General features: G+C 40.0%; 1 protein-coding gene across 1 annotated transcript; it reads right to left on the reverse strand.

Moving 5' to 3' along the window:
* Nucleotides 1–3,986: 3,986 nt before the first annotated feature.
* On the reverse strand, nucleotides 3,987–27,840 carry LOC138721404 (uncharacterized). The gene is made up of 8 exons (XM_069858448.1): nucleotides 27,726–27,840; nucleotides 16,846–16,967; nucleotides 15,615–15,753; nucleotides 14,629–14,750; nucleotides 12,800–12,910; nucleotides 7,298–7,404; nucleotides 5,829–5,919; nucleotides 3,987–4,366 (listed from the first exon to the last, which is right to left on the reverse strand). Exons 1-8 carry the CDS (start codon nucleotides 27,820–27,822, stop codon nucleotides 4,250–4,252), a joined length of 906 nt encoding a protein of 301 aa, XP_069714549.1. The 5' UTR covers nucleotides 27,823–27,840; the 3' UTR covers nucleotides 3,987–4,249.
* Between the last annotated feature and the right edge of the window lie 134 nt (nucleotides 27,841–27,974).

Raw genomic sequence — 27,974 nt, forward strand, 5'->3', positions numbered from 1 at the left:
GGACTCTGGAAGTGATCAGCTCCAAGGTTTCAAGCATACTGCTACCTTGTTCCTGTCAGAAAAGATTTATCTCTAGGGTCATACTAACATCGTTTTTGCAAAAGATGCAAGCTGCACCAAGTTACAAAAGTTAAAAAAAAAAATATATATATATTAAAGCATGATGCTCCATCTCTCTTCCTTCCCCAAAACACTGGCCACATTAATCTGCTCTCAAATAACAAATGATTGGAAGTATAGACATTTCCAGAAAGAGCATTTAACATAGATATGCAATTGTTGGCTAAACAACGTTGTCTCCTTCTCCACTTATGTCTACAAATAGAAGCCCCTCTACTGCAGAGGGCTTATGGCAGCCCAAGGATAAATGATGAGAGGCCGTTTGTTAAAATGTTGGCAATGAGCAGTGGCACTGTGCACGCCAAGCTCATGCTTTACCCAGGATGGGGAGCCAGAGCCTGGGTCCATTGTGATACCCAAGATGAGATGGAGCTGGTCCTGCCTGTTTCTCTTAAGTCCCTACCAAGAATTCCTGGGGAGTGTGAAGCAGCCTCTTAAAAATGCTTCCATCATTATTCCAGCCAGCATTGATCCCTACAAGATGCTCAGTTAGTTACCAGCTACGTTCGCTCTTGCTGTCTTCCAGCAATGGTGACAACATGCAGACTACAGCCCTACTCAGGCAGAGTTTCTGCGTGTCTCCTGCTGCACCTGCGGGTCCTGGCACTGGGAGCCGAGAGGGGAGATGGCTGAGAAGAACAAGAGACAGGAGACACCTAAGAAAATATTTGCAATGTTTTCTGTTTGCGAAGTTAATCTATCATTCTTACAGCTTGACAGTTTTTGCCCTATTACAGTGAATCCAAAAAGTCTTATTTGGTTTACAGTAGTTGTCGATGGATTTAGTTCCAGATAGCTCACGCTGCAGATGCCAGAGAACTACAAAGAAAGTTATGCTGTTAGGGAAGAGCAGAGCTGTTTTCTGTGTGCCAGAAGCTCCCAGTGATTACAAGCGCTGCAGATGCGTGGCTCCCTCATATTAATTTGTTCTAATTCAGGCCTACAAATGTGAAATTTTGTGATTTATGAGTTGTGCACAACCACAGGGGTTTGGTGTCATAGCTGGGGTTAGTACCTCTGTCAGGTCACAGGCAGAGCTGTCTTTCACGGGAAGATGTAGCACACCAGCCATGCAGCCAGGAGCTGTTTGGGGCAGAGGCAGCTCAGGGGCTGGCAGCATGCAGCAGCCACCGCGCCATCTGTGGTAGCTGTCACAGAGCTGCCTTGCATGCAAAACCAAAAATCTGAGTACTACTGGGAGTTTGTTTCTCCCCACCCTCCCAACATCAGTGAGCATCTAACAGCAATGAGCGTAAAAACTCAGGGCACTAGGAAATAATTATTTACGCATTTTCAACGCAGTATAGTGGTTCATCTAGGGTTCCTTTTCAATGCTGTCTTGTGAAGAAAAGGGCCAGAAAGTTTATCTCAGAGAGGTACTGACATTTTCTTTGCCTTTCATGTCTTTTAAATCAGGTCAGTTTACAAAGAACAGTTTGGCTGTTTAACATTTTTTATATGACAATCTTAAAGCAACTGATATTGAATTGATTCACAACCTTTCTCTGATTTTGGATTTGTTATTTCTGTTTTCACTGTAGACACTGAGGCAGAGAAAAGTTCAATCAATGCAGAGTAGAAAAACTGAGAACTAGAACTCACACGCTGGATATACCTACCCTCAGCAGCTTCCTTGAGCTGAACAAGCAAAACCTGAGCTGAGGCAATACATACACTTTCAGAAGGATTTCAGCTCACATCTGAGGCCTCCTGAGCATACAGAGAGGACCGATTTGCCACTTTGACACGGGGTTTCGCACCTTCCTTTTGTGTGTGGGAATCTATAACAGAACTAAAAGGGGCTAGATACCAGAAGTTAAAGCTGGAAAAGGGACAAATCAATACCTTCTTACACACCCCAGTTGTTTCTAGCTCTTCAGCAAATGAAATGAGCAGTTCATAACATCCTTAAGAAGGGCCCTATAAGCTCCTGCTCTAGGAAGCAAAGTTAGTACGAGATGTCTAAAGGGACTGAGAAGCTGTATTTTTAAGTATCAGTTTAACAAAATCAAAGTGAATTACACCACCTCTTCTCTGTGAACATGTCGGGGTGTGGGTTTAAATCGAGGACTTGTTAAAGGCAGGAAAGGAAGACAGAAGTTTCAGCAGCTTGAAATCACCTCTCAAGCTTCTCCTGATATCTAAAAAAGACAGGGGGAGCTTCCCTGTTGCACCCTCTGTTGCATATGAGCTCCAGATGCATGCATGCTCTTTCCAGAGTCAGAGGATACAGATGTCGTTAAATATGCTGGTGATCTGCTCCAGTCTATTAAATTTTTTTGTATCTGAGATCAACACCCAAAAAAAGTATTTGAAGACTCAGCATGAAGAGGGGAAACAACTGCAATGAAAGCTGTAGTTCCTGTGTTACCAAAACAAGGTGCAGGGCACAGATTATACCCAATATCATGAGCTATAAGTCCTTAGAATTGATCTGGGACATCTTGCAGGACCTTGGAAAAAGCAAGCAACATTCTAATATGGTGTTTTCTTCTCACAGGATGGAAGGGTTATGAAGCAGCTTTTTAAGATCCAGTCAGTTTTCTTTTTATAGCAGCCTATTTATACACTCTGAATTCAGTCACAGCTTACACTGCACTGTACTGATTACTATAATGCTCATTTCCTCATTCTGAATTGCACATGCATTTCTTTTCTTATTTTTTGTTCTCTCCTTGCTAGATCTATTAGCCTTGCATTACGACTACCCCGTTGCTTAGCCTCGCATAAGTTCCCTTTCTAGGGGCATTTGTTTCATTGACAACTAAATAATCAACAGTGCAGCTATCATACTTTAATAAAATAAACATCTTAAGAAAAGCTTTCCATCTTTGTTCATTGTAAAATGCATGAAGAATAGATTCAACACAGTATTTGGGCAGTGGTTCAGTACCACTCAAGTTAAAACATTCTTCTCCACTCTGAACAGACCATGAAAAATAAAACTTCTTAAAACTCACTACCCTTTCTACAGTATCATTTTCTTACTATGTTAGTGAGTGCCTAATGGCCACTGCACTTTTTTTGCTTACAGCATACATTATCAAGTTCACTGACCTATAAATCATTTGAAGACTGAAATCCAATTTAAAGTTTTCCCATTTGCACCAGACCTAATTTGTGCAGCAAACTTTTTAACAATGCTTTTAAATTCACAACAGACGGTCCAAAACTCCTGAAGTTAATATTTTTGCACTTGGATTCTTAATATTTGCTAAAACCTGAAACATTCTTCAGCTGACTAAAAACTTCACATCCTTAGAACATAAAATCTAAATATAAATGTGGTGGGCGTATGTGGATCTTTTCTCTCTGAGGAGGCTCTGTTACGAATTTTCAGTGTTTTACGCCACCACCAAGCCTCTGCTAAGCCGTGACACCTGTTCAGAATTTTCAGCTTCTTAACCCCTTATTACACTTCCTACCATCCCCAGCAGAAATGCAGGAAGTGCAACAGTGTTCTGTAGTCCCAGAGTTGCTGTATTAATTCTCAATAAAACTCCTCAATGTCTTTCAGTATTTTACATTAATAGCCACCTTAAGGACAACTAACTAAATGGAAGGACCTGCTTCTCAGAACCGACGCCTATAGATGCTCTGGTTATCAAGCAGACCCTTGAAAGAAAACCTACAAATTCCACAGAAGGAACATTAAAGATAATACCGTTAAATAATAACTATTACTACTGATGATAATGGTCTATACCAAAGCAAACCAGCAAATTCTAACATACTGCAGCTTTTAAGTAACATTATATTAATTTCATTCTTATCATTCACATGAATGATTTGCTATTCTTAGGTTGGATATATTTAGGAAACAGTAGCAGTGTAAAATGTTACTGAACAAAAACTCTTTTAGCATCAGTATGTAGCCACTCCTTCTAACATTTCTACGAAAATCTAACTATGAGGATACCTCCTAGTTAAAAGCCAATGTACTCTGTTGAGACAGAATGCCTCCATGAGAAAACTTGTATCAAAAGACTCTTTCATTACAAACCACAGATATGACTTAGATTAATCACAATAAGAATTTTGACCTGATTTATTCATACAAATCTATCCAAACTCATTTTAGATCAAAAATATATGATATTGCAAGGATACAAGTAAATTTTTCCAGATACTAGAGAATCCTATATAAATGTATTTGTTTAAGTGCTTCTCTGTCAACATCCTTTTCCATATACACATCATAGTTCAGCGGCACCTCTTCAACCCATTGGCTGAGCTGTGTATCTGTCTGAAACAAAGAACACAGATCCTCAAATCAACACAGTGTTGAGAAACATAGCAAGAGTTTTCAGGTCTGTACAACATTAAGAAGACAATACATAACATGAAAGATTAGTCATTCCAAATTATGCAGCCATGATAAATTAATTCCTGGAAATGACATTTAACTTAAATAGGAGAGAACAAAGAGAGCTTTTAAAAATTACCTCAGTCTTACAACTGCTTCTTTATATGTATTTGTATAAGACTTAAGCACCCTGATCAGAGGGCAACATTCTGACAGAAGTGTTGAGGGAGCATCTAACTTTATCATGGAAGAATCACAGGTACTTTCTCATTTTACACCTGAGGAGTATTGTATTAAGGCTACAAAGGGCTTCTCAGCTGCCTTGTAACTACTGCCTGCTGCAAGAAAAGGTCAAATAACACCACTGCTGCTCCTGGGGCTGAGGATCTATTCCACACATCAGCATAGAGGCAACAAGTGATTCAATTTCTCTAAAGCAGACTACTAAGGCGAGTAAGCCACTTCGCAAACAACCTTGTCATGTATGATCAGCATTTTGCTCCCTAACCAAAGCCAGCTCACTTAATTTGTCTGGGCATCATGCACATTAATAACTGTAGTCTACTGATGACCTATGGCAGAATGGACACAGAACAGGTCCATCAGAAATGGTTACTCCTCAGGGAACAGCAGCAGCAGCACAGGGCATTCAACACCTCTGGAAGCTGCAGTGTTGTCATGTTTATTCCCAGCTGCAATTTAAAGCTATGTCACTGATCCAAGATGCCTGATGGTAATCGCTTGGCTAGTTGGGAGACACTATCTTTCTCTAATCTGTACTTCTAACAGCTCATCCTAGACATGCTATGAGTCATTTTCTATGCTGACAGCAGGTCAGAAGACAGTATCCTCAGGAATGGTCCTTTTTTAATATGTTCCTTTCTCGCACGGGCTTAATGAAACAGTTTGTCATGTTTCAAGGCAATATGCAAATGTAGAACTAAATACAGAAAATCTTTCAAGGTTTTGCCTCTAGAAGTTTATAAATACATCTGTACTTCTGAGGTTCTACCCCTATACCTGCAAGAAGCCTGATGGAAGTGGATATGATTACCACAAGACTTGCTCTAATCATAATATGGCTTTGCTAACATTTTGTTGGTGTTTTTTAACCTCCCAGCTAAGGTATTGTTAATAATATACATGATAATCAATGATTCATGCAGCCTACTGATATAGGCTGGGATTTCCATTTTACAGGTGGGAACAATTAATGTACAGGAAAATGAGTTGATGGTCAACCTGGAAACATAATCCAGAGTCCTACATCCTATAATCTATGCACAAAATTACATATCCTTCCTCACAGCAATATTGGCAAGCAGCTAACGTAAACTACAAAACCGCTACTTTCATAGTAAGTGCCAAAATGCATTGGCTAAGACCAGGTGAGGGAACTTACCTGCAGCTTTGAGAGAGATTCTTTAAGGCTTGGAACTGTCACTAATAAGGACCCTCTTTTCCTTACATTATAAGCAATAAATTCCCAAGCTCTGAAACATATTTAAAAGTAGGTCACAGATATTTAAGAAAAAAATACATTTTATATAAAATTAATCTAACACTTTTACAGTTTAGTGGCCAGAGGCAGACTAAGCTTAAAGACTGGTCATGCAGACGTATTAGTCATTACATAATGAAACAAATAAATTTGTATGAACAAAATCAAGATTCGTATTAGAAATGGAGGAAATATGTGTTCTTACAATGTCAGATTTCGTTAACTTTTTAACTCTGATATATACATGCATAATTTTGCCCTGTCAACTCCTTCACTTTGGACTAGGATTATACATTGATATTTGGTCCCTTTAAACTTTTGGTTTTGAAGAAAATCCTGTCTCTGAGTGCACTGTTTTATTAAGCTTAACAACAAACTGCTCCTTACATATGTACTTCACAGTCCTGACAAAATACGTCTCTTAATATATTAGCAGTCAGAGTACTTAAATATAGCCCCCAGCATTCCTTTTTTCTCATTTTGCAAGTCAGATCACTTTGCACAACACAGCAATTCAGACTAAAAAGAATTTAATTTCTAGCATTCTTCATATGTCATTTGTCTTCATGGTATTAATGCAACATTAAACCACTACCCCTGAGTTCTTGAAGAATCAGATGAATTCTCACTCATGTGCCTTGAAACAAATCTCTCGGCAATCTGAAACACCCACTGCCCTTCACCCATCCATTCTGTACCTCCCTGGTTGACGTTACTGCCTGGTATCAAGGGCAGCAGGACAAGCCTTAGCTGAAACTGCTAGTGAATGTCAGACTGTTGGTGGGATAGTGGAGACACAGGCACCTTTTTTTTTCTGACTGCCCATTCTAAAGGCACAGTAGCTTTGGACTGTGAAGTTATTTACGTTTTAAACTGATAGTGCTGGATTAGCAAAACCTCATATGTGAGTGTCTTATACCTGAAAGAAAACATTATCCACATTTCCTACCACATCTTTATGAAGATACATTAGAAATATCGTTAATAACCATGTTCTGCACTGCATCTATATTAAAACTCTGACATCTACAAACCTATCTGTCTTCTTTCTGAAGATTAAGCTTTATACTGGTACAGTAATTTCAGATCCTTTAACACCAAGATACTGTTTTTAACAGTTCAGTGCAATGATTCAGGGCAAGGTTTGGGTAAACAAAGCAACAGCATTTAGTGGGTTTAACAACAAACAACTGCTGTAACACCTTAGCAGTTAAGTACAGCATTTCAGTGTAAGCAGTTTAAAACAATTTCCTTATGTAATTTATGTATGTGGCTTTTTCAAAAAGCACAACCTTAAGGTTTTCCATAACTCACAGGGCTATGCACACACTGCCAAAGAAATAGATTACTTGTTTGGACACATAGTTTACCTGGCCTGTTCCTGTCTGTCAAGAAAATATTCAAAGACATTATTCATTACAACAACGTCAGCCTTCTGAAGAAGTGAAGCTTGAGTACAGATGTCTGCATGAACCACCTAAGGGAGAAAAATTTCACAAGGCATAAATTAATTTAAGAGACAAATAGAGCCTTCAAGTAGCCATGAAGCCTGTCAATCTAATACAGCACCTGCTACCACCATTTTGAACCAGTCACAAAAAACAGGTATTTCACCCACTTTATAGTAGATAAAACTGAAGTAAACAACCAGAATAAGCTTTAAAAAATGAAAAAATAAAATTCATATTTATCTCCTCTAATTAAAATACTCAATTCATTACGTTAAGTGAAATAAACTACATCTGACTTTTGGCATAAAAGAGGAGATGATGTGTGTGATGGCTGTTACATTTCACTGACCTGTATTTTATCATAAGTACTCACTGATTTCAGGAAAGGAGCTAAGCTAGCTAAAGCTTTATTGAGGATATTAAAAGACATCTCACGGGCTCAGTGGGTTACTATACAAAAGGATTATAGCTAGAAAAGACACTACAGAGCCAGGTTTGACAGCTGAATTCTCACAACTCATACCTGGACTGGGAATACTGGAAAGACAGGATGCTCAGTGGCATGGGAGGACAGCAAGTGCTTTACATTACTGAATAACTGCCTCTCCAGTCACCATAGGAGCTGGTTTGATTTCAACTACCTTCACCTACCAGAAATGATTTAATTGCACATCATGCAATTTTCAAACAGGTGAGATTATAGTGACATGAGAATGTGGATGCTCATTAACACTCTGACAAGATGTGTTTGATTCCCTCTTAAACACGCAGAAATACATCACATCCTAAATCTGAGGATAAACGTAAATTGGAACATCTTTGGAAAGGATAAGGAAAAGAAAGGCAATCTGACTATTACTTGCATTCCAAAAATACTTTTGAAAGTGCATCTCTGTATGTTGAAAATAGACAAAAAATCTGAACAACTCGTTTTCTTTTCTGTGTGACCTATTACTAGGTTGTCCTGGAAATACACTAACCTGACAGATTCAACATTTCACATTTTGTCAAATCCTTCCAATACTGGACTGATGTAAAAATGAATTCTTAATTCTGACAGGATAGCTGGATGTTACTATAGAAGATAAAAAACACTTATCTTTGAAAAAAAGTTTTGCCCACTTGACAATATAGTAACAATTATTGAGAGAGTAAACCACATATTCCTCCTCATAATGAACACACAAAGCATTTTGTTCTGATTGATAGAGGAAACAGATACTATCACCCCTGCAACTTGTAACAGTTCAAGCGCAGAAAAAATCATTAGTTGCCACAGTTTATGACTCTGGTTCATGCTATCAGAATGCATTATTGCAATTGCAATTATAGCCAAATATTTCAGTCTCAGAAATAACAGAAACAAACTCCACCATTCATAAAAAATTAGGCATCACAGCATTTCATCTTTGAGAACTATATTCTATAGGTTCTCTGCAAGTGTCCAGATCCATAAAACAAATAGCTTTATCTCCTTATCCCATTACCATGCCAAGTTGTTCACCACTGCCTGTAGTGAGAGGAAAGGAGCAACTGTGTTCTTACCCAGAACTGGCAAGCTAGCGTTTGAAGGCTCCACTTCATTAAGAAATAGGGACAGTTGTCAGAATGACTGGTCAAATTTCTACTTCCACCTCTATCATGTGGACATCTGAACTATTTATCCACTAGTTCATGAAAATTAGGCATTTTTAAGACCATTAAAATTGGAGATAATTTATCTTAAAGCAGTGCACTGTAAATTGCAGCAGTACAGCAGCTGATTAAGAGTAAGTTCAAGCCTTCAGCAGTAAAAGACAGGCTAGTCAGGCCACTATGAGCAGTCCTAAATACAGTACGCCCTGGTTGTCAACTCGTATCCTCTGCACAAAATTACTGCTAACTGCAGATTAAAATGAAAAGACCATACACTGGGATAGTACAGATATTATGGATAAAGGCTTGACTGCTGCCCTATTACACAGGCAACAGCCTCCTGTAGTGGGGATGAACAGAGAGCCAGGGGCAAAACATGCCTCAGCTAGATCTGCCAGAACTCACATATCAGATGATACCTAGATTTTCCTAAACTGTAAGCAAGATTTCGGTCACTATTTTTAAAGCCAAGAAGACATTTTACTTTACTCTATTTTCAAGGGGCAAAAATAACAAAACCACAGAATTTATTTTTGTACAAAAAAACCAAGCAGCAGCCCTTTAATCAAACGCAAGTGACTGGTGGACTGTTCCACCAGCAGACTTCTTGCAGCACAAGAAGTCATGATTAGAACTAAACTTTCTTAATGCCCTACTAACGGTAGTCCTAAAATTTTAAGCCTCAATTCAGAAAGATGCTTAAACTACTGGGAAACTTTGAACATGTGTTAATGCTTCCTTGACTTTAATAATACTTAATCTTTAACTTAAAATTAGTATGCATTTAAAGAGCAGGTGATGATGCTGACCTAAAGTGACCTCAGCACCCCACTCTCCTCAAATACATCCACATTCCTATTGGAGAATATGGGACCACACAAGCATGTGTGGCCACACCATTAGCCAGAGCCAGGTATTGCTCCAGTCCAAATACCCCTTTTTTTCTGGGTTCTTTTTCAGCTGGATCAGATCCCTGACCTGCTTGGCTGTGTGCTGGAACAACAGAAGTGGCAGTAACAGCCCTGTTGCGCTGTTGCCTTTCATGATAACAGGCAATTTCTGAATTGAAGTCTCAAGTTTCTGAAGATCTGACAAAATGTTTACTTTCCTCCCAGCATCGGAGTGTTTGCTGAAATGGCAAACAATACCAAGTAACTTTCTATGTACTTTAACAAACCAAATGCTGACCAAAGAAACACACGGTTCTCTCAGAGATTTAGCTACTTAAGACATCATTCCACACTGCTGTCCTTTCGGAATATGCTCTAAGGAAAATTCAGAATATCCTGAAAAAAAACAAACATTATTCAGGAAGGGTCTCTTAAGTTTTTCAAATTTGCGTCACAAATTATTATCAGCAACTAGATTCTGACTATTTTTCAAGCTGGTATGTATCTCTAGAGAGGATTCATTTGGGGGGTGAAATAAGAAACTAAGATTGAAATGTTCAAAGCAGTGTGATGTTAGAGTCATGTGACTAAATTAGCATCTAATGAGACTTAAACAGCTAAGTCCTCAGGCACCGCTTTGAAAACATATTATCTTCTTATCTTTATGCTCTGAAATTAATACTTCAGCAGAATCAAAAGGTGTGAAGGAAAAACAAAAAGGCTTATAATAAAGAACATACAAGGGTGAAAAGCATGCATCTCCAGCTCCACTAAATTAACCTGACAGAGTTCCTAACTGCACTTTCAATGTCACCACAATAAGTTGTTATGAAAACAAAACAGATGCAAACCCCAAAAGGTTATGGATTACTGTCAGCAACTGGGATTGAATTGGGCAACCTAATGATACTGCTTACCCTGTGTTAAATATTTCATGTTTATTATTTCTTCCTAGTTTAAAATCGGTTACTTAAATTCCCAAGAAATTACCACACCCAGCAGTTTGCATGACTCCCCTCAACAGCACGTGCATATAACACAGGATTAAAGCCAATATTCTACCCAGCATAGACTGCTTACCAGCTTTTGCTAGTAACAAAATATTTGGTATTGCCCAGAAAGGAAAAAGAAAGTATATATTTTCTCATTAAAACAGTAGAAGTTATTTCCATAATGGGACTGAGGAAATGGTTCCCATGAACAGTATAACATTGTTTGAAACCTATTTTTTTTCGTGGAAGGTACATAAACATTGGCATTCCAAGAGAAGAAATACAAATAACAGTAAGTTCTTTAGGTGTTCTTAGAATCATAGAATAAACAGGTTGGAAGAGACCCACCGGATCATCAAGTCCAACCATTCCTATCAAACACTAAACCATGCCCCTTAGCTCCTCGTCCACCTGTGCCTTAAACACCTCCAGGGAAGGGGACTCAACCACCTCCCTGGGCAGCCTGTTCCAGTGCCCAATGACCCTTTCTGTGAAAAATTTTTTCCTAATGTCCAGCCAGAACCTCCCCTGGCGGAGCTTGAGGCCATTCCCTCTTGTCCTGTCCCCTGTCACTTGGGAGAAGAGGCCAGCACCCTCCTCTCTACAACCTCTTTTCAGGTAGTTATAGAGAGCAATGAGGTCTCCCCTCAGCCTCCTCTTCTCCAGGATAAACAACCCCAGCTCTCTCAGCCGCTCCTCGTAAGACCTGCTCTCCAGCCCCTTCACCAGCTTTGTTGCTCTTCTCTGGACTCGCTCCAGAGCCTCAACATCCTTCTTGTGGTGAGGGGCCCAGAACTGAACACAGGATTCGAGGAGCGGTCTCACCAGTGCCGAGTACAGAGGGAGAATAACCTCCCTGGACCTGCTGGTCACGCCATTTCTGATACAAGCCAAGATGCCATTGGCCTTCTTGGCCACCTGGGCACACTGCTGGCTCATGTTCAGTCGGCTGTCAACCAACACCCCCAGGTCCCTCTCCTCCAGGCAGCTTTCCAGCCAGGCTTCTCCTAGTCTGTAGCACTGCATAGGGTTGTTGTGCCCCAAGTGCAGGGCCTGGCACTTGGCCTTGTTAAACCTCATCCCACTGGACTCAGCCCAGTGGTCCAGCCTGTTCAGATCCCTTTGCAGAGCCTCCCTACCCTCCAGCAGATCAACACTTCCACCCAGCTTAGTGTCGTCTGCAAACTTGCTAAGGGTGCACTCAATGCCTTCATCCAGATCATTGATAAAGACATTGAACAGGGTTGGACCCAGCACTGAGCCCTGGGGAACCCCATTTGTAACTGGCCTCCAGCTGGATTTCACACCATTCCCCACCACTCTCTGGGTCCAGCCATCCAACCAGTTTTCCACCCAGGAGAGTGTGCGCCTGTCCAGGCCAGAGGCTGACAGTTTCTCAAGCAGAACGCTGTGAGAAACTGTGTCAAAGGCTTTACTCAAGTCCAGGAAGACCACATCCACAACTGTTCCCTCATCCAGCAGCCGAGTCACTCTTAAGAGGCAAATTTGCAAATCCTACAAACATCTTTCTGCTAACCTTAATGAAACAGACATTTAGTTTTGTTTTTCATCACTCAGTTTTCCTGAAGTTAGGGACAATAACGTAATTGATTTCACTGGGAGAAACAGCTAAGACATACCTGTTTCTTGTGAGCCAGTAGGTAAGTCCCTTCAAGAAAAAGGCTAAGCAATTTAGGCTGAGCAACATGTTATCATATTTTGATAATCTCCCTCTCCCTCTCTGCTATGAGAATTTTTTTTCCCAGTGCAAAGCCTTTGCTTAGGATCCAAACAAGCAAGGGCAGAAACAACTTCTCAGAATGCTGATGTACCAGCTACTCAGAAACAAGATACCTAATACACAGTGGTTACAAATACATACATTAAACCACATATTTAGTTACCTTTACTCTGTCAATGAACTGGTATTTTGTAATCACCATTTCTTGCAAACGGCAAAAGTCTGCATTAATTTCTACTCCGTGCAGTTGGGATGCTGAGCTGTAAAGATAACCCTACACCAGGAAAAGGAAATTTAGTTAACTGTGATGCCTCTAAAACAAGTTGAAAAATTTCAATTACAATGGAAAAAATAAAATGCAGGTTAAGATTAAGAAAGCAATTTACAGCAGCAAGTTGAGAAATGGATGTGAGATTTTTGGCAGAGATAAGCCCCTGATTTGGCAATTCCCACTTACAAATTTTACAAATTCCCATCTCACAAATTTGAATAAGAGACCCAAAAGGCACATCAAAATAATTAAAAGAAAAGGAAAGCTCCAACTTCATTTCAACTGCAAAACAGATGGAAAATGGTCTAAGAAGGAAAACAAAGCAACACAAACAAGTTATAAAAATAGTGTGAAAGGAAGACTCTGCATATTTTTGTTCTTGGAAGAATGAAAGAAGAAAACAGCAAGATAAACAAAAAACCCATAGTCAAAGTGAGTGAAAATGGAGGACAATGTACCATTATATTATGGGATATTTTGGTACAGAGTCCTTGTCAGCACCTCTAAGTATTGTATTACTGCCACTTTCAGGTGCTTCATAATGGTAATGTATAAAAAAAGATAAATTATTCCTTAATAATAAGCCCAAAATAATGGTTCAGCTTCACAATGAGATTCTGGGAAGTTGTTGGAGACGTTAGGAAAAAAAAAAGAAAACTACAAATACTTGAGCCTACAGGGTCCTAATGAAGACACTGCTTTAAGTGCCATTGTCTCCACTGTACACCATAATTACACTTTGCCAACAAAGGCAAACAAACAATGCTAATGACACAGAATATCTGAGATATGTGCGCTACAATCTAATTATTAATTTTTCTGAAACCATTCAACTCAGAGTAGAAAAGCAACCTGTAAAGCTGAAGTCAGCCCCTCCTCCAATGTAAGCCAAGAACACGATTAAAAAGGAGAACTCTTAAAAAATGTTTCCCTTGCTTTATTTGAGACTATCTCCTGCTATAACAATATAAGCATTTAAGTACTCCAAAACAAATCCAGGCTAGCAAAAGTGTTACCATTTAAGGACCCAATGCTGCAAATATTTACAAACGGAGGTAACTTTCCTCATTTGAGTAGTCTCAAAATTAGATTATTCAGATGAGTAAAATTACATGCTCAAGTGTTTCCAAGACTGAGCCCTAAACAGCCATTGACTGTTGTAACAAAGTTGTAATGTGTGTTTTGCATTGCTGTTGGCCATATGCTGCACCAGCTATGCCAAAAGCAATCAAAATTGCACTCAAGTTTCTCGATGAAGTATTTTATGTGCATTTTAAAACACAGAGCAGGACAATATGTTTTTGGAGACAAATTCATATCAAAGTCTTCCTTTGTATAATTTAACAGTTTGTCAGCTTCATAAAGGAATTTAACATAACTATTTATAGAAATGGTCAAGGCATACAGGACAAACTTACTCATAAAGGAGAGACAGAGCAGGAACTAGCAAAAGAGCAGCATATGTGACAGCAATATGCTACTCTGTTGGGCAACTGACTATAAGCAAGCAACTTCTCCATAAGCAAGATCATTTGTATTCCCTCTTGTGAAAGAATAAGAACTGAAATTGTTAGTAAACAGCACATTACACCATTTAGAGTCACATGAGAAGTGCCTCTAAGAACAACCCGTTCAAGATAGAGTAACAAGAGTAGGCAGTCAGAGAAGAGGGAAAATGTTTGTCACAGTAATAAAATATGAATTCCTGTGCTGGAAGTTACCGCAAATAGCACTGCACCAAGTCTGGAGCCAACGTCAACCACTACCTTTCCTGTCAGGTCAGGCAGTACATGTTGATAAAGAAACTTCAGTTCCATGAGGGAAAAGGAATGTGAAATAAACTCTGGGAAATAAGAACAGAACAAAGGTGTTGGGTGGGCAGTACTAACTACTGTATTATTAACCAATGAAATATTAATCTGAAGAGTTATCACCACTGAAAACCTGTATGGTTTCCTGCCTGAACTAGTGTTGGGGACTCTGGAAACTCTGGAAGGGGTTTGCAGATCAGAGGTAGACTGCCAAGTAGTCTCTCGAGTCTGGGAATTCCTTCCATTACATGGAGAGTTTTTAAATCCTTCAGGAAACTGCATTACTTTTTTCTGCACAGTGACATATGTTGAAGAATACAAAACAAAATAACTTGGAATTGTTTAACTGAAAAATGAAACATGGTACCTAAGGCTCAACATAGTTCATGCAAACCCTTTTATCGGCAGACATAGCTTGAATTTCAGCTCCAAGGTGTTAAGGAATGGAATGTTCCCCACATAAACCATTCCTCCTTCAATGCCTATGCCATACTGGCAACAGCCCTGATCTGTACCACACCACACACAAGCTTTAAGACAGATGCTGATTTCTACTGCTTTTCAGCATGTGAGAGGAGTCTGAGGCTACTGCATGGACTCCTGCAGTACTGTCTTCCTCTTCCATCTTCCTTTTCATACATAGTCCTGGCTCTTCCCTGCCAGGGGCAACCCTGCCTTTGTGGACAACCAGCGTCACTCATACACTGCAAATTAATTCAGCTTACGTGTGCAGGAGCCTCCTTCCGTTGGTTATGGGAAATCATTCTGGCCTGTGTACTGCTCCAGTCTGGACAAAGTCCTCCATCAGCTGGATGATGTGTTGTCCAGCTGAGTCACTGCACAAACCAGTTCAGTCAAACTGAATCTGTTCCTTGTGTTCCCAAAAGAGCACTTACCTAAAGATGCAGTCTTGTATGAGCCACACTCTGTGCAGTAGCTCCTACTCATTTTCCCCTCCTCACACAATGAATCAATGAGATCATCATCATAAAGGAATGCATCAACATGAATCATGGGCAGTGGATGCTGTCGTATCTGAGAAGAGGAATACAATCTAAGCAGAGCATAATGAAGTCTCTTAATTTCACCTACGCTACACAGTTAATTGTCCCACGATCCTACATTTTCCAAAATCCCCAAGATCCAAGTTTTTCCCTCCTCAAAAGTCACTAATCAAAATTAAGCCATAAAAATCTTGCATGTAAACTGGATTGTCAAATTCCACTAAATAACCAGTAAATGGAAATCAACAAAGGAAAGCAAGCTCGTTTTCAAGACCTGAGTAGGAGACCTGTCGTGAATGTTGTCTCCATAGTGTTTGCTTGGCTATAGAGGAGGCAAAGAGTAAAGGAAGCTTTTTCTTTTCCCCTTCAATGAGGAGAATGTAACTTAAATTTAGGAGAAAGGGCAATCTTGCTTCTTAACTTTAACTGGCTGAATATTTTTATCTTCATGCCTTATGCCTCAGTCTAGAAACAACTCCGATTACCAGGGGTATAGTTTTCAATCAAAAGCATACCAGTTGGGATGCTTGCCTTCTCATCATTGCAAGGGGGATAATCTTCATCCTCCTACTCCTCTTTCCTCCCTCTACCAGCCTTGCTGCCAATCCACTTTTTCTGTTTAAGAGCCACACACCATTTTTGTAGGAAATGTGTTAACTTTCTACCTATACTGACAGCTCAAGTAGAAAAGGTGCTCTCCACTCCCACAGGACTCACAGCCTACCTCTTTCTGAGCCATCAGAATCTGAAAAGAGCTGGAAATTATTCCTCGGCTGCCTCCATTTCGGCAACAGCAAAACATTGGCCTGTATTTCTGTTTTCTTTAAGGTGGCTGTTAGAGTCTGCTATGGAGCTAGCACTGAAGAATCACTGTGACAGGTGCCATACCACACAGAATGAAAGCTATACCAAATAACTTACCATCAAAATATTAAGAACCATGAAGCAATTTTTCTTGGGGTCACAAAATCATGCAACAATAGACCTGAGAAGCAAACTGAGATTTCCTACACCTCAACTCAATGCTCATTCTCTATTATTAACTACTACTAAAACTGAAATCAGCATAGTTCTCAAACAAATGATGTGGTTCAGCAAAAGGAGACCATAACAATTAGCTTACTTTCTGAATAGCTTGATGTTCTGAATTAAACATTGCCTCGATGGGTAAATGATTCCGCAAATCTTCAGCGATATTTTTGAGCACAACATCACTGTTACTCACCACAAGCTCATCGAAGTCATCTATAAATCAAGACAAACAAAAACCGCTGAACAATCATATGTAGATCACACAGACTAAGTGATGACCAGTACAATACAGTTGCAAGACGTAAACAAAACCAGATGGATGAGGTTTTCATTTGAAATGCATTTTTCAGCCTTTGTTAGCTTTTCTAGCCAATGACAGGTTTGGATTGTAATAACTTTGCCACCTAAAATAAACATAGTGCTGTTCTGAAATCTCAGATTATTTTCATATTTATAAACTTGTAACTCACATATGATGGTCTGGGTTGCCATGAAAGTGATACTGTTTCAGCTTAAGATATAAAAACATCAAAGATGCTTTTGAACTATTGGAGAAATTACAAAACTCATAGTTGCCTGGATGCAGGCTTTTTTTTTTAATACAAGTTTCTTTTTATACATACCATCTTTCTAATAAAGTGGTTACAAAAAAAAATCAGGGATAATGCACAGTTCAACAGTTCAACTTGCAATACATTTCACATGACTTAAACTATCAAAATATTTCAAACGTGAAAGAAAATACGAGTGGATGTAAAATAGTACAGTTTTGCAAAGCCACACTGTAAATTCTTGCTATTTTTCTGGGATATCTCTGCATTGCTTTAACATTATATATATATATATATATTTTTTTTTTAGGACATATAGAAGGAAGATGGAGAGGGAGCCTTGGAAAGTTAACAACCCTTTCTTCTTCCAAGGCTGAATCAATAATAAGTGTCATTATTTCTCAGAACTACTATTTTCAAAAAAGACTGTTTTTTCTGGAGACTCCACAACCTCCCTTAGCAGTCTATTCCAGTGCTTGACTATACTTACTATCAGAAAGGAATGCTTTCCTTAATATCTAATCTAGATTTCATCTGCCACAATTTAAATTCAGTATTCTCCATCCCACATGCAATGGAAACAGAAAAGTTTGTTCCTCTCCCGTATATAGCATCTTTTTTACTTCTTTGAAGGTTTAGCATGTATCCCATCAATCTTCTTTTCTAGAAGAAACAAGATCCACTTATCCAGCCCTTTCCTGCATTTTTTTTCTAGAAGTCTGATCATTGCCATCACTCCCTTTTGGATCTTCTGGACTCTCTCATCCTTTATGACCTGCAGTATTGAGAACTAGACACATTACTCCTGATAAAGGTTTATTTGCACTAACTAATCTTGCAGCCGACATCCTGCTCACACACCCCAGTTTCACTGCAGCTCTCTTTCCAGAGTATGATGTTCCTAACTGACATTCAGCATGAGATCTACTGTATGCCTGTACTCTGTTCCTTTTGTAACATCTTCCAGAAAAAAAAAAAAAAAGAATTAAGATTAAATTCCTTTTTGTGGACATCTCACTGCTCTGAGGGCACTGAACTGGTTCTAAACAAAGGCACATCTCAGATCAGAACTACATACCTGTAAAAGAAAAAAAAGGCACACACCAAAAAGTAGCTGCAAACCTAGCCCTAAAAAATATACCAAACCCATCTATAGATTCTTGTCTGAAACCAGACACGTTTGTCCTCTCTCTCATCTCTTCTGGTTTGTTTCTTGTTTGATTTAGACTGCTGCCATGTTGGGCAGGGAGTGCGGTTTTTACATATATGTGCATCACTCATCAAAAGAACATCTGACAGATTTTAGAGGTGTTTTTAAATAGTTAATCTTTGTTAGTATTGCTGTTCCAGGTGGGAACATTAGTATAGAGAAGTTTGATGGCAAGAAGGTTCAAAGTAAATCTATAAAACATGCTACTAGTTTCTCTATGCCAATATATTTAATCTTCCCTGTGGAACACAGGCAATGTTAGAAACAGTGAGAAATGTTAAGGCTGGCATAAGAAACAGAGAGCAGCTAAACTATAAAATGCTTCTGAAATGCTTTTTGATTAAGCAGTAGTTTTGCTTAAGTAGTGAGAACAATACGATTAAAGAAACCCTCATTCATTAGTGCAAAACACTATCTTCTTAAAGCATAAATATAAATGCTTCTCTCAACGCTTCCCAAAACTGACTCCAACAGATGATCCTGAATTCCCCATAGTAAGCAGCAGAAACTTTAAATCACCTGGATTCCCTTGACACATGTGGTTTATTATTTATTAAAACTATAGTAGTAACACTTCAAGGCCCTGGTGGGCACAATACCATTAGCAGTTGTTATAAGACAGAAAGGCAATTTGCTGTTCGAAAGAGCTCACAGTTAAGTTCTCTAGAACTTCAGCTCCTAAAGAGATGCAGACTTTGCACTGAGGGACACAGGAGGGACAGAGGTGGCAGCTGCAACAGCAGCAGCATGAACAACATAACAGGTGCAATGCAGCAGCTCTAGCTTGTCAGCATTTTAATTTGAAACCTCCAATGAGTATCCATCTTCTGTTAACCTCACAGTCAATCCAACAACTTGCAGATTTGTTCTGAACATCCCAGAAGCAGTGAGTGATTTTTCTCACCAGCCCAGGGAAAATATCTATGGATGTGACACAGCGCTGAGGTAAACCCAGAGATTACGGGAAGGTGTTCAGATTTAACTGTAGTTTAACTGGGACCATCATCACCATGAGAGGCCCTCAGAGTGCAAAGGAGACAGAGTTTGCTCAGGTGGATAACATCCAAGGAAGAAGCAAGGAGGAGAAAAATCATGCTACAGACAGAACAAAAGAGTAGAAAACATTAGACAGATATTAGCAGCTGTACGGACCAATTTCTGTGGGCAATAAGCCCCTACATCTGGCACATGCTTTAAAACAATACTATTACTATGCAGGAGAGCTCATCCAGCTGTTACACTGCCTGTTAAGAGTATCAAATTCATATATAGTGTTTAATGAAGTGCAGGAAGCGTTCATAGACCACCAGGCCAGCTACATCACACTGCAAACGCAGCTCTTCAGCTTGCTTTCTCCTAGAGCTAATGTGTAAATAGGTTCTGCTCCCTCATGGCCTGCGTGACCTTTTCTGGCCAACATTAGTGGCAGACACCTTTCCAGGCTGTTCAGTCTCCCAGCTATGCAGTAGAGAAATGGATACTTTTAGTAGGAGACAGGTAGCACATACATCTACCTCAAATCCAAAATACCCCTTCCCTGCCCTGACTCCCATTTGTACAATACTTGTCGGAACTGATCGTCTCACACAGGGCCCTCTGAACTCTTCTTACAAAACTAAGTACGACACCAGTTCTTGTGGATGCCTAGCATGAAACAGGTCCTAAGGAAAATCTTACAATGCATTTGCAGCTCAAACAAAAAACTGTTGAAGCACTGGTACTGAAAAAAAAAAAAGATTAATGGAAATGCTCCTTCCCGACTACCAGTTAATACTGTAAAGCATAAGCATGCAGGAACAAAAAAACAGAAGGAGGTATGAACACTCTCCTCCTGAGATGGCAAAATGGCAACTTCAGCAGAAGGTGCACATGCAATGTTCCGCACTTGCGTGTAAGGTCTGTGACTGAACTCAAATGCAGAGAGTCACCTTGTTCCTGTCAAAGCAAGAAACAGCAACAGCTACCACAATAACTCATTTACTTTTGCAGTATGTAAATATTTATAGATTGCCATCAAGAACAGAATGCAGGTGCCAAATATGGAAATACGCATTTCTGCCCCTACCGGTACAGTTTTATCAACTCCACCCTTGTGTTTAACAAATTGTTCGCTCTTGAGAATCTCAGCATTAGCTTACAAAGAATCTTCAAAGAAGAAGCAAAACCAGAAAACTACTTTTTATGTCATTTTAGTGCCTGTTATATATATGAAATGGAGAGTGTGCAAGCCAACCTGTGTCCATTGAACAGAAAACTAACCAGGAAAAAAACATAGAGTTCATGAAATGCTGCAAGATGAATCACAATCAGTTGTTTATGGAGGAAGTCTGAGTGCAGTGTTTGTATTTTACTTCAAAAACCGGTTCCACTGGATCTACTCAACATGCATTTACAAAATTTAATTAACACATTGCAAAAAACCTAATTAACCCCCTGGTGCTGCTCAGCCTTTCTATGGCAAATACAACACAAGCTAAGAAAACATCACAAAGCCTCACATCAGATAGAGAGCACTGCTATGCCAACATCTGAACATCCTGGCACTGCAAAATGCATGATTGAAGACGAGCAGTGTATGATTTCCAAATGACAACAAAAGATTACATGTCATGTGGAGAGAAGAGGATTTAGCACAGGCAACCATAACAGCAAGCAGCTTATGGTCTTCCAGACATATATGCAGACTCACAGAAGTAAAAAGCAAATATTAACATCCATGTTGCTTAATATGAGGTTAATTTAATCATTTGGTGTCTTTTAAGGATACTGAACAAACAGGTCAAGGAGAAAATCTCACCTAAAAAGGTGGCTAAACAACTTGAGAAGCAATCTGTGACCTCAGTATACTAATTTCTTCAGGAACTCTCAATACTATTTTTATCTCTAAGCATACTTAGCTATTGGTCAAAAGCAATTTCTTTTCCCAATAGGAGTATAACCAGAGCTCATTTTATTAGTTCTTTAAGTGTTTTACATGCATACACTTAAAGAAGCTTCAAAGTTTAATTTTAAACAAGGTAAGCCTATCTTCAATCACTAGTTCTCCCCACCATTATTAAGCTTCAGTGACTAACAACTTAAAAGTACTTGGTATTCGTGAGACCTCTCATGTAGCAGTATCACTTGTCACAAAAAAAAAGAAAATTAATGACAATGCCCAAAGTTGGTGATTCATCAAATTAGACGTAACATCCTGTAACTAAAATGTTTACCAAACAGCTGAGGAAAGGACTTCTGTTATGGCATAATTTTAACAAAGAAATAAATTCCAGTTAATGTGGCTCTGCAACACTATTTTGATCTCTTCTGAAAGGATATTTTACTTGGATAAATCACTTCTACCAATTTGGATATGAAGCCCTGTACTAAACTGCTTTTTCACACAGACAACAAAATTGCATGCTATACTTGTTACATTGCAGAAACCCCAGCTTTCATCCTTTGAAAAGACTCATTCCACCTTAGTTCCACCTGCAGTGGCAAGAGTACTGAAAAGAAACAACAAAGACCACTTCCTGTAAAAGAGTCCGGTTTTTACCTATACTATTTCCTATCCTTGTCTTGTGAAAATCATCATCTGATAATCTTATCTAGCAGGTCTGGGAACATGATGATGCCTAGATCATGAAGTACACAACAGAAAAAGCTGGACAAACTTGGTCTGTTCCCAAGAGTATGATGAGAAGTTGTGTCTTCTCCATAAACAGAATATTGTACTAAAGCATCATGTCCAGCATGGTCCAGTTAATTTTGTTGAATACTTCCCTCTCACTGCTTTTTAAAAGCCTGAACTTATAGAACTGACTGCCCTCAACTTTCAAGTCACAAGAGTAATTCCTAGTCTCCTAGACTAGTAAATGCTAGTCTCTTAGAAAGCTGTTTTGCTCCCAGTAAAAGTGAATATGGAGGAAAAAATTAATTAGTACTTATTACAGTTCTTTATCCTTAACTTAGAGGATTTGCAATGGTTTATTATTCAATGATTGTTTGAGCAATACATCCCTGTACAAACAATCAGCAATTCAGACCTGGATATAACTTTGAAATTTTAGCTTTATATTTAAACGTTTCTAATGAAATGTGTAGAATTGAAAAAGTTTCTAAAATTGTCTTATTTTGCTATTACATGACTGAAAAAAAAATTGAAAAGCTAGTATTAGAATGGTCAGTTTTAGCCCTGCTGAAAAAAGTGTTTCTTAAATCTATCTTAAGACTCTACAACAGTCAATGAAAAAACATAATGGGTCTTATCATTTCATCTGTGCTTCAGTAACGTGAATTGAGACATAGGCTTTTGTCATCTGCATTAAAGCCCTAAGTACAGCAAAAGTGTTCAGTAGTTGCCAGTTTGGTGACTTTAATCTCGAACTTGAAATAAGGCTTTGTGTATTTACTTCCTCTTATTCCTGTATCTCTGTTCATGTATACAGATAGCACACTCATTCTTACCAAATGCAACCTCTCCAGCTACTGAAAATTCGTAAGAGTTCAGGCAGTGGAGGACTGTGAGGGAATATAACCATGCACACATTTATATAGAAACTATATAACAACTGCTGGGACACAACTGAGGGGGATCTTCAGGAGGGTTTTCCCAAGTAGTTTGCATTAGCTCTGGGGCTTCAACCAAGTTTTCTTAGGCAGAAATTCTGGAACGTGGTTATTGCAGATGGATATTAAGGCATTAATCATCCCATTAGAAAAAACTTCAGTTAAGACACCAAAGATTCCTGTTATACTTTTCAACTCTTACTATTTCATTTTCTTGGAGATCTAAGACTAACTCAAAAGAAAAGCTGGAATGCAAGTCATCGTGAAATGACGTACATTCACTGCAGTGTGTGGGAAGAGCTGGCTGATTGCGAAACAGCAAAGCAGTGTTGCTAAGCAGCTGCTTCAAACCAGTAATGTCATCTTCCATCATGCGTAAAGATCTGGAATTTCTAAAATGTGCAATAACAAAAAAAAACAATAAAATGCATGACTGGTTATTCTATTCTGTATTAATTCAAAGAAGAAAACTAACAGCATCTTGCATATGCTTACATTCCCATAATTACTAAGGAAGATTAGTCAGAAATCATTAGAGTGAGAATCTGTTCAACATTCTCTCAGTTCCACATACGTGAGTCTCTGCTTTAGATAAGTTAACTTACTTTACTGTAAAGCAATCTGGCTCTTTCTTGGAAAAAGTTTCTCAGTACCATTCCATGCATACATAGAGCACGTGAGTCAGGAAACACCAACTAAGCTAACTTTAATAAATAAGACCATCTTTACAACAACACTGATCCTAAAGGGCAACCACTATATACAGGACTTTACTCTAAGGCTGCATGTACACTTGAGAGGCATCAGGGAGGAAAAACGCCTGACTATAGCAAACACTGGAACCATGCCCAGTCCTCCTCAGCTGGAAGTAAAACTATAAGCTCAACATCCTGACAGAAACAGGAATAGGATGGCAGTAGGAGGTGGCGGGGGGAAACCCACACACCGCAGAAAAACAACTTGTCTGTGAGGATGCCATTTTTGTTTCCATTTCCCATCCTTGTTTGCTTACATTTTTCTTCATTCAGAACATTACCTCCCCCATTCCTACAACTTTTTTCTTTTGTTCATCAGAGATCTGTTTCTTTCCCACATCTGCGCTGCTGAAGACTAGGCTTTTCTTTTTTGTGTGGAACAGAGATCTGGTAACTTTTTAGTGTTTCCCAGAAAACTATTTTCTCTCCGCACACAGAGAACCCCAAATTCCTTAGCTGTATTCAGGGTACAGCAGCGGAAACCTCAGTACCAGCTTCTCACTATCCTCTGTCCAACCAGTTATTAATTACTACAGCACTATCTAGGTGTTACAATGGGCAGTATAATTATTCAAATGGAACAATTCTGAGAGAAAAAAAATCACAGTAAAATTACGGTCAGTATGCAGCCACAGAAGCAGCTAAGAAACAACATGAAGAGAAGTGTCATCAAGAGTGTGGCCTTGAGCACATCACCCAAAATATTTGCAGCTCCATGGAAATTGCAAAAAGGGTACCGGAAAGTGACCTGCTGGACAAATGTCTCTGCTTACTTATGTTCAATGCTGCAGGAAAATAAAACCAGTAAAGAGGGTGAGCTCTCTCTTGTAGTCCAGTCCTGTACTCACTCCATGTAAAGAAAAAGAAAACTGTAGATAAACCAGAAGGACACAGCGATACAGAAAAAGCAGAGTGGAAAAACATGAACGGTTTAATGACCAAAAAAATTAATGAAATATATCTTAATTGGATAACAATGAAGAATTCTTGTAGACTGGCACAAAGCTTTCTAATTCCCTGTCATCTATGGTACACCTACATGTACACATACTTGTATATGTGCGTTAGAGGAGACTGCAGCACCTCAAGACAGCACAAAACCTATTAATACTTCTACTGAAAACATAATCAACAGATTCAGAAACAGGTAATTTCTACAAGCACCAGCATGACAACAAATTCTACAGGCTCTAAATTTCTCAACAAGTGTGGTAATTTGGGAAATAAAATCGTCCTCTGTCACGCATGTGCCAAATGACACTTCTGGGAACAAATATGTTTATCTATAGCTTTATACTGCATCAGTACTTGGCAAAACACAATCATAAGCCCAAAGTGCAACTTCATTTATCAGAAAATAAATGTAGAGCATCCAGCCAGAACACTGATTTTTTTTTTCTGAAAAAGATAGAGAAGTATAAATTACTATAAATTATGGTCAGAGCACAAGCCTGTAGACAAAGACAATGAAATATCACGGACATAAGAAACATAAAAAAGACCCTGAAGATGGCCAGTCAAGGAGACTACAAAGATTAAATTATATTCCTTACTTCAGCTGCTTGATTCTGACTGCCCAACATATCCTGTCTTTTCTGTCCTCTGATCTGCAGCACATGAGCTAAAAAGCCACAGGATGGCAACTACAAAACAAATTATGTTACTTTTAAGATAACATCCATAGTGAGGCAGCAGCAATCAGCATTGATGCAAACAAAATAAAAATAGGACAGAGATTGCTCAGATGTACCAAGCACAGAGTAGTTCACAATTTGGAACCTGATCCACACTTTAGCTTGTATCTTAAGTATGAACAGTAATTATAAAGAAAGAATGTATATTTCCTTTCACTGAAAGATTAGGCATGGTTCTAGATCATTAAAAAACAGAAAAAATATTCAAGAGATCACATAATATAATAAAGGCTAGGAACCTCGGCATACTTGTCTCTCACAGAAACTATGAGAATTTTTGGAAGCTGTGGCACAAAAATTTATTCACAAGTTATTAACTGCCAAAGGATTTTTGCAAGTCTACATAAACTTTGGCCAAACATAAATAAAACATAAATTTGGCTAAAAATTCCTCTGCGAGAGCAAAAGCAAGATCATAGAATCAAAGTAAAGAAAAAAGTAAGTACGCATTTTCTAACTGGAACAGTTTAGCATTTTCAAGTTTCACTAGTAAGTTCCCATGTGTCAACTCAGTAAGCTGAAAATGCCTTTTATGCACACCATACAAACTAATATAGTGTAGAAGGAACTAATGATTACGTTAAGTGAACAGGCAGTGTGAATTATTGCACACCAAATTCAATGAAATTTTTAAATTAGAGCATTCTGGGAGGAAGAAAACCACTTCTAACAAGACTATTTATAGTAACCCAAGCACTGTTTAGCAAACAGAGCATGCATCCAGACAAGGACTCAAAAATGTTGAGATGGAATAATTCTTATAGCAGATTGTTCTACCATTATGTCTATACATACATATGCGTAGACATATACATGCGTGTATACACATGTGAGAAAATAACCACGTGTTACAATTAACACTAACTACATCCATCGAACCTCAGCCTTCAAGTCCCAGGGAATCCCATCTCCACTGTTATTGTGACAGATGACTCGCAGATGCTCTGAAACATCTGGTGATGCCCTTCCAAGTAAAGAACCCGTGGCGGGTGGGAGGGCTGCGTGCCCACCGAGGAGGGTACATGCTGTGTTCTCAGCTGTCTCCTTTCCTGTAAAGCCAGCAGAGGGCCCGCTCAGCCGGAGAAAGACCTTTCCTGCCTCTCTCTATCTGAGTGGCCGTGGGAGCTCCAAGCCGCAGGGCAACAGGGAGTTTGAAGTTTTAAGTACCTGGGCAGCTGGGCAGCTTCTGGGTGTCATAGCTGGCCTTTGTGGTACAGCCCCCCTGTGTTTGCTTAGGAAGATGTTTCTACCCTAAAGGGAAGTGCTGGAACGAAGACTTGAACAAGAATAACCCTAGCACAACAGGGCACGACTGAAGGAAGTAATGTATTGTATGACAATTTTTTCCCCACACAGCGCATGACCACCAGGCAGTGGGTTTACTGTCCCAACAGGCAATGATTAATAAATGTGACACAAATGCTATTGGCTGCTTGAGACTGGATTTGGGGTGCTTCAAGATACTTATCTGCAACAGTAGACTGCAAACATACGCACAAACCAAGTCGCCTTTAGTCAGTTTATTCAGCATGACACTATGTTCCTACAGCCTCAGTGCTTCTGTTCAGGTTTTTCACGTAACGTTTTTGTTCAGCAGTAAATTAATAGTTTGTGCAGTGACCTGTGTTTCCTTCCTTCGTCACAAGAACACAGAATCTTGTAATAGTGTAGGTTGGAAGGGACCTTAAAGCCCATCCAGTTCCAACCCCCCTGCCATGGGCAGGGACACCTCCCACCAGCCCAGGCTGCCCAAGGCCCCATCCAGCCTGGTCTTGAACACCTCTAGGGATGGGGCAGCCACAGCTTCTCTGGGCAACCTGGGCCAGGGCCTCACCACCCTTATGGTGAAGAAATTCCTCCTTATGTCTGGTCTAAATCTTTCCCTCTCCAGTTTATACCCACTGCCCCTCACCCTATCGCTACAAGCCTTTGTGAACAGCCCCTCCCAGCTTCCCTGCAGCCCCTTCAGGCACTGGAAGATGCTTGATGGCAGCACGTTGGTGTTAGTGTACCGAGGCGCAACCAAGAAAGTCAGCGGGATCCAACGTTAACTTAAGCCGGCGCCGAGCGGGGAGAGCAGCGTGTGCAAACCAGCTCGGACCGCTGCTTCCGAATGGCGACCGCGAGCACGCCGCGAAGCCGAACAGGCCCAGACCGAGCCGGGGGCCCCGGAGCGAGAGGCGGCCCCGGCCCGGCCCGGCCGCGCTTACTGCTGTGGCGCATCCAGTGCAGCAGGCGGGGCAGGGCGGCCGCGCACGTGCCCCTCACGGCCGCCGCCACCGCGCGCCGCGCCGCCTCCAGCTCCATCGCGCCGCGCCTGCGCGGGACGAGCCCGCGGGGGAAATGGCGGGGGGGGGGGAAGGAGGAAGCACGCGGCACCCCGCCCCCGACCCCAGCGCGAGCGCCGAGCGCCCCCGCCCGCCGGGGGGTGGTACGGGAGGGCGCGGCCGCCGGGGGCC

Source organism: Phaenicophaeus curvirostris, chromosome 5 (genome assembly GCF_032191515.1).
Source record: "Phaenicophaeus curvirostris isolate KB17595 chromosome 5, BPBGC_Pcur_1.0, whole genome shotgun sequence".
Lineage (NCBI taxonomy): Eukaryota > Metazoa > Chordata > Aves > Cuculiformes > Cuculidae > Phaenicophaeus > Phaenicophaeus curvirostris.

Bases quoted from the DNA above. Each gene is read 5' to 3' on its own strand.
- LOC138721404 (XM_069858448.1), bottom strand. From the start codon at position 27,822: ATGGAGCTGGAGGCGGCGCGGCGCGCGGTGGCGGCGGCCGTGAGGGGC. The intron at 15,754-16,845 runs GTAAGCTAATTG...TCCTCTTCTCAG, and splicing joins AACATCAAGCTATTCAGAAA to ATACGACAGCATCCACTGCC. The intron at 5,920-7,297 runs GTAAACTATGTG...AATATGTTTCAG, and splicing joins GACAGACAGGAACAGGCCAG to AGCTTGGGAATTTATTGCTT.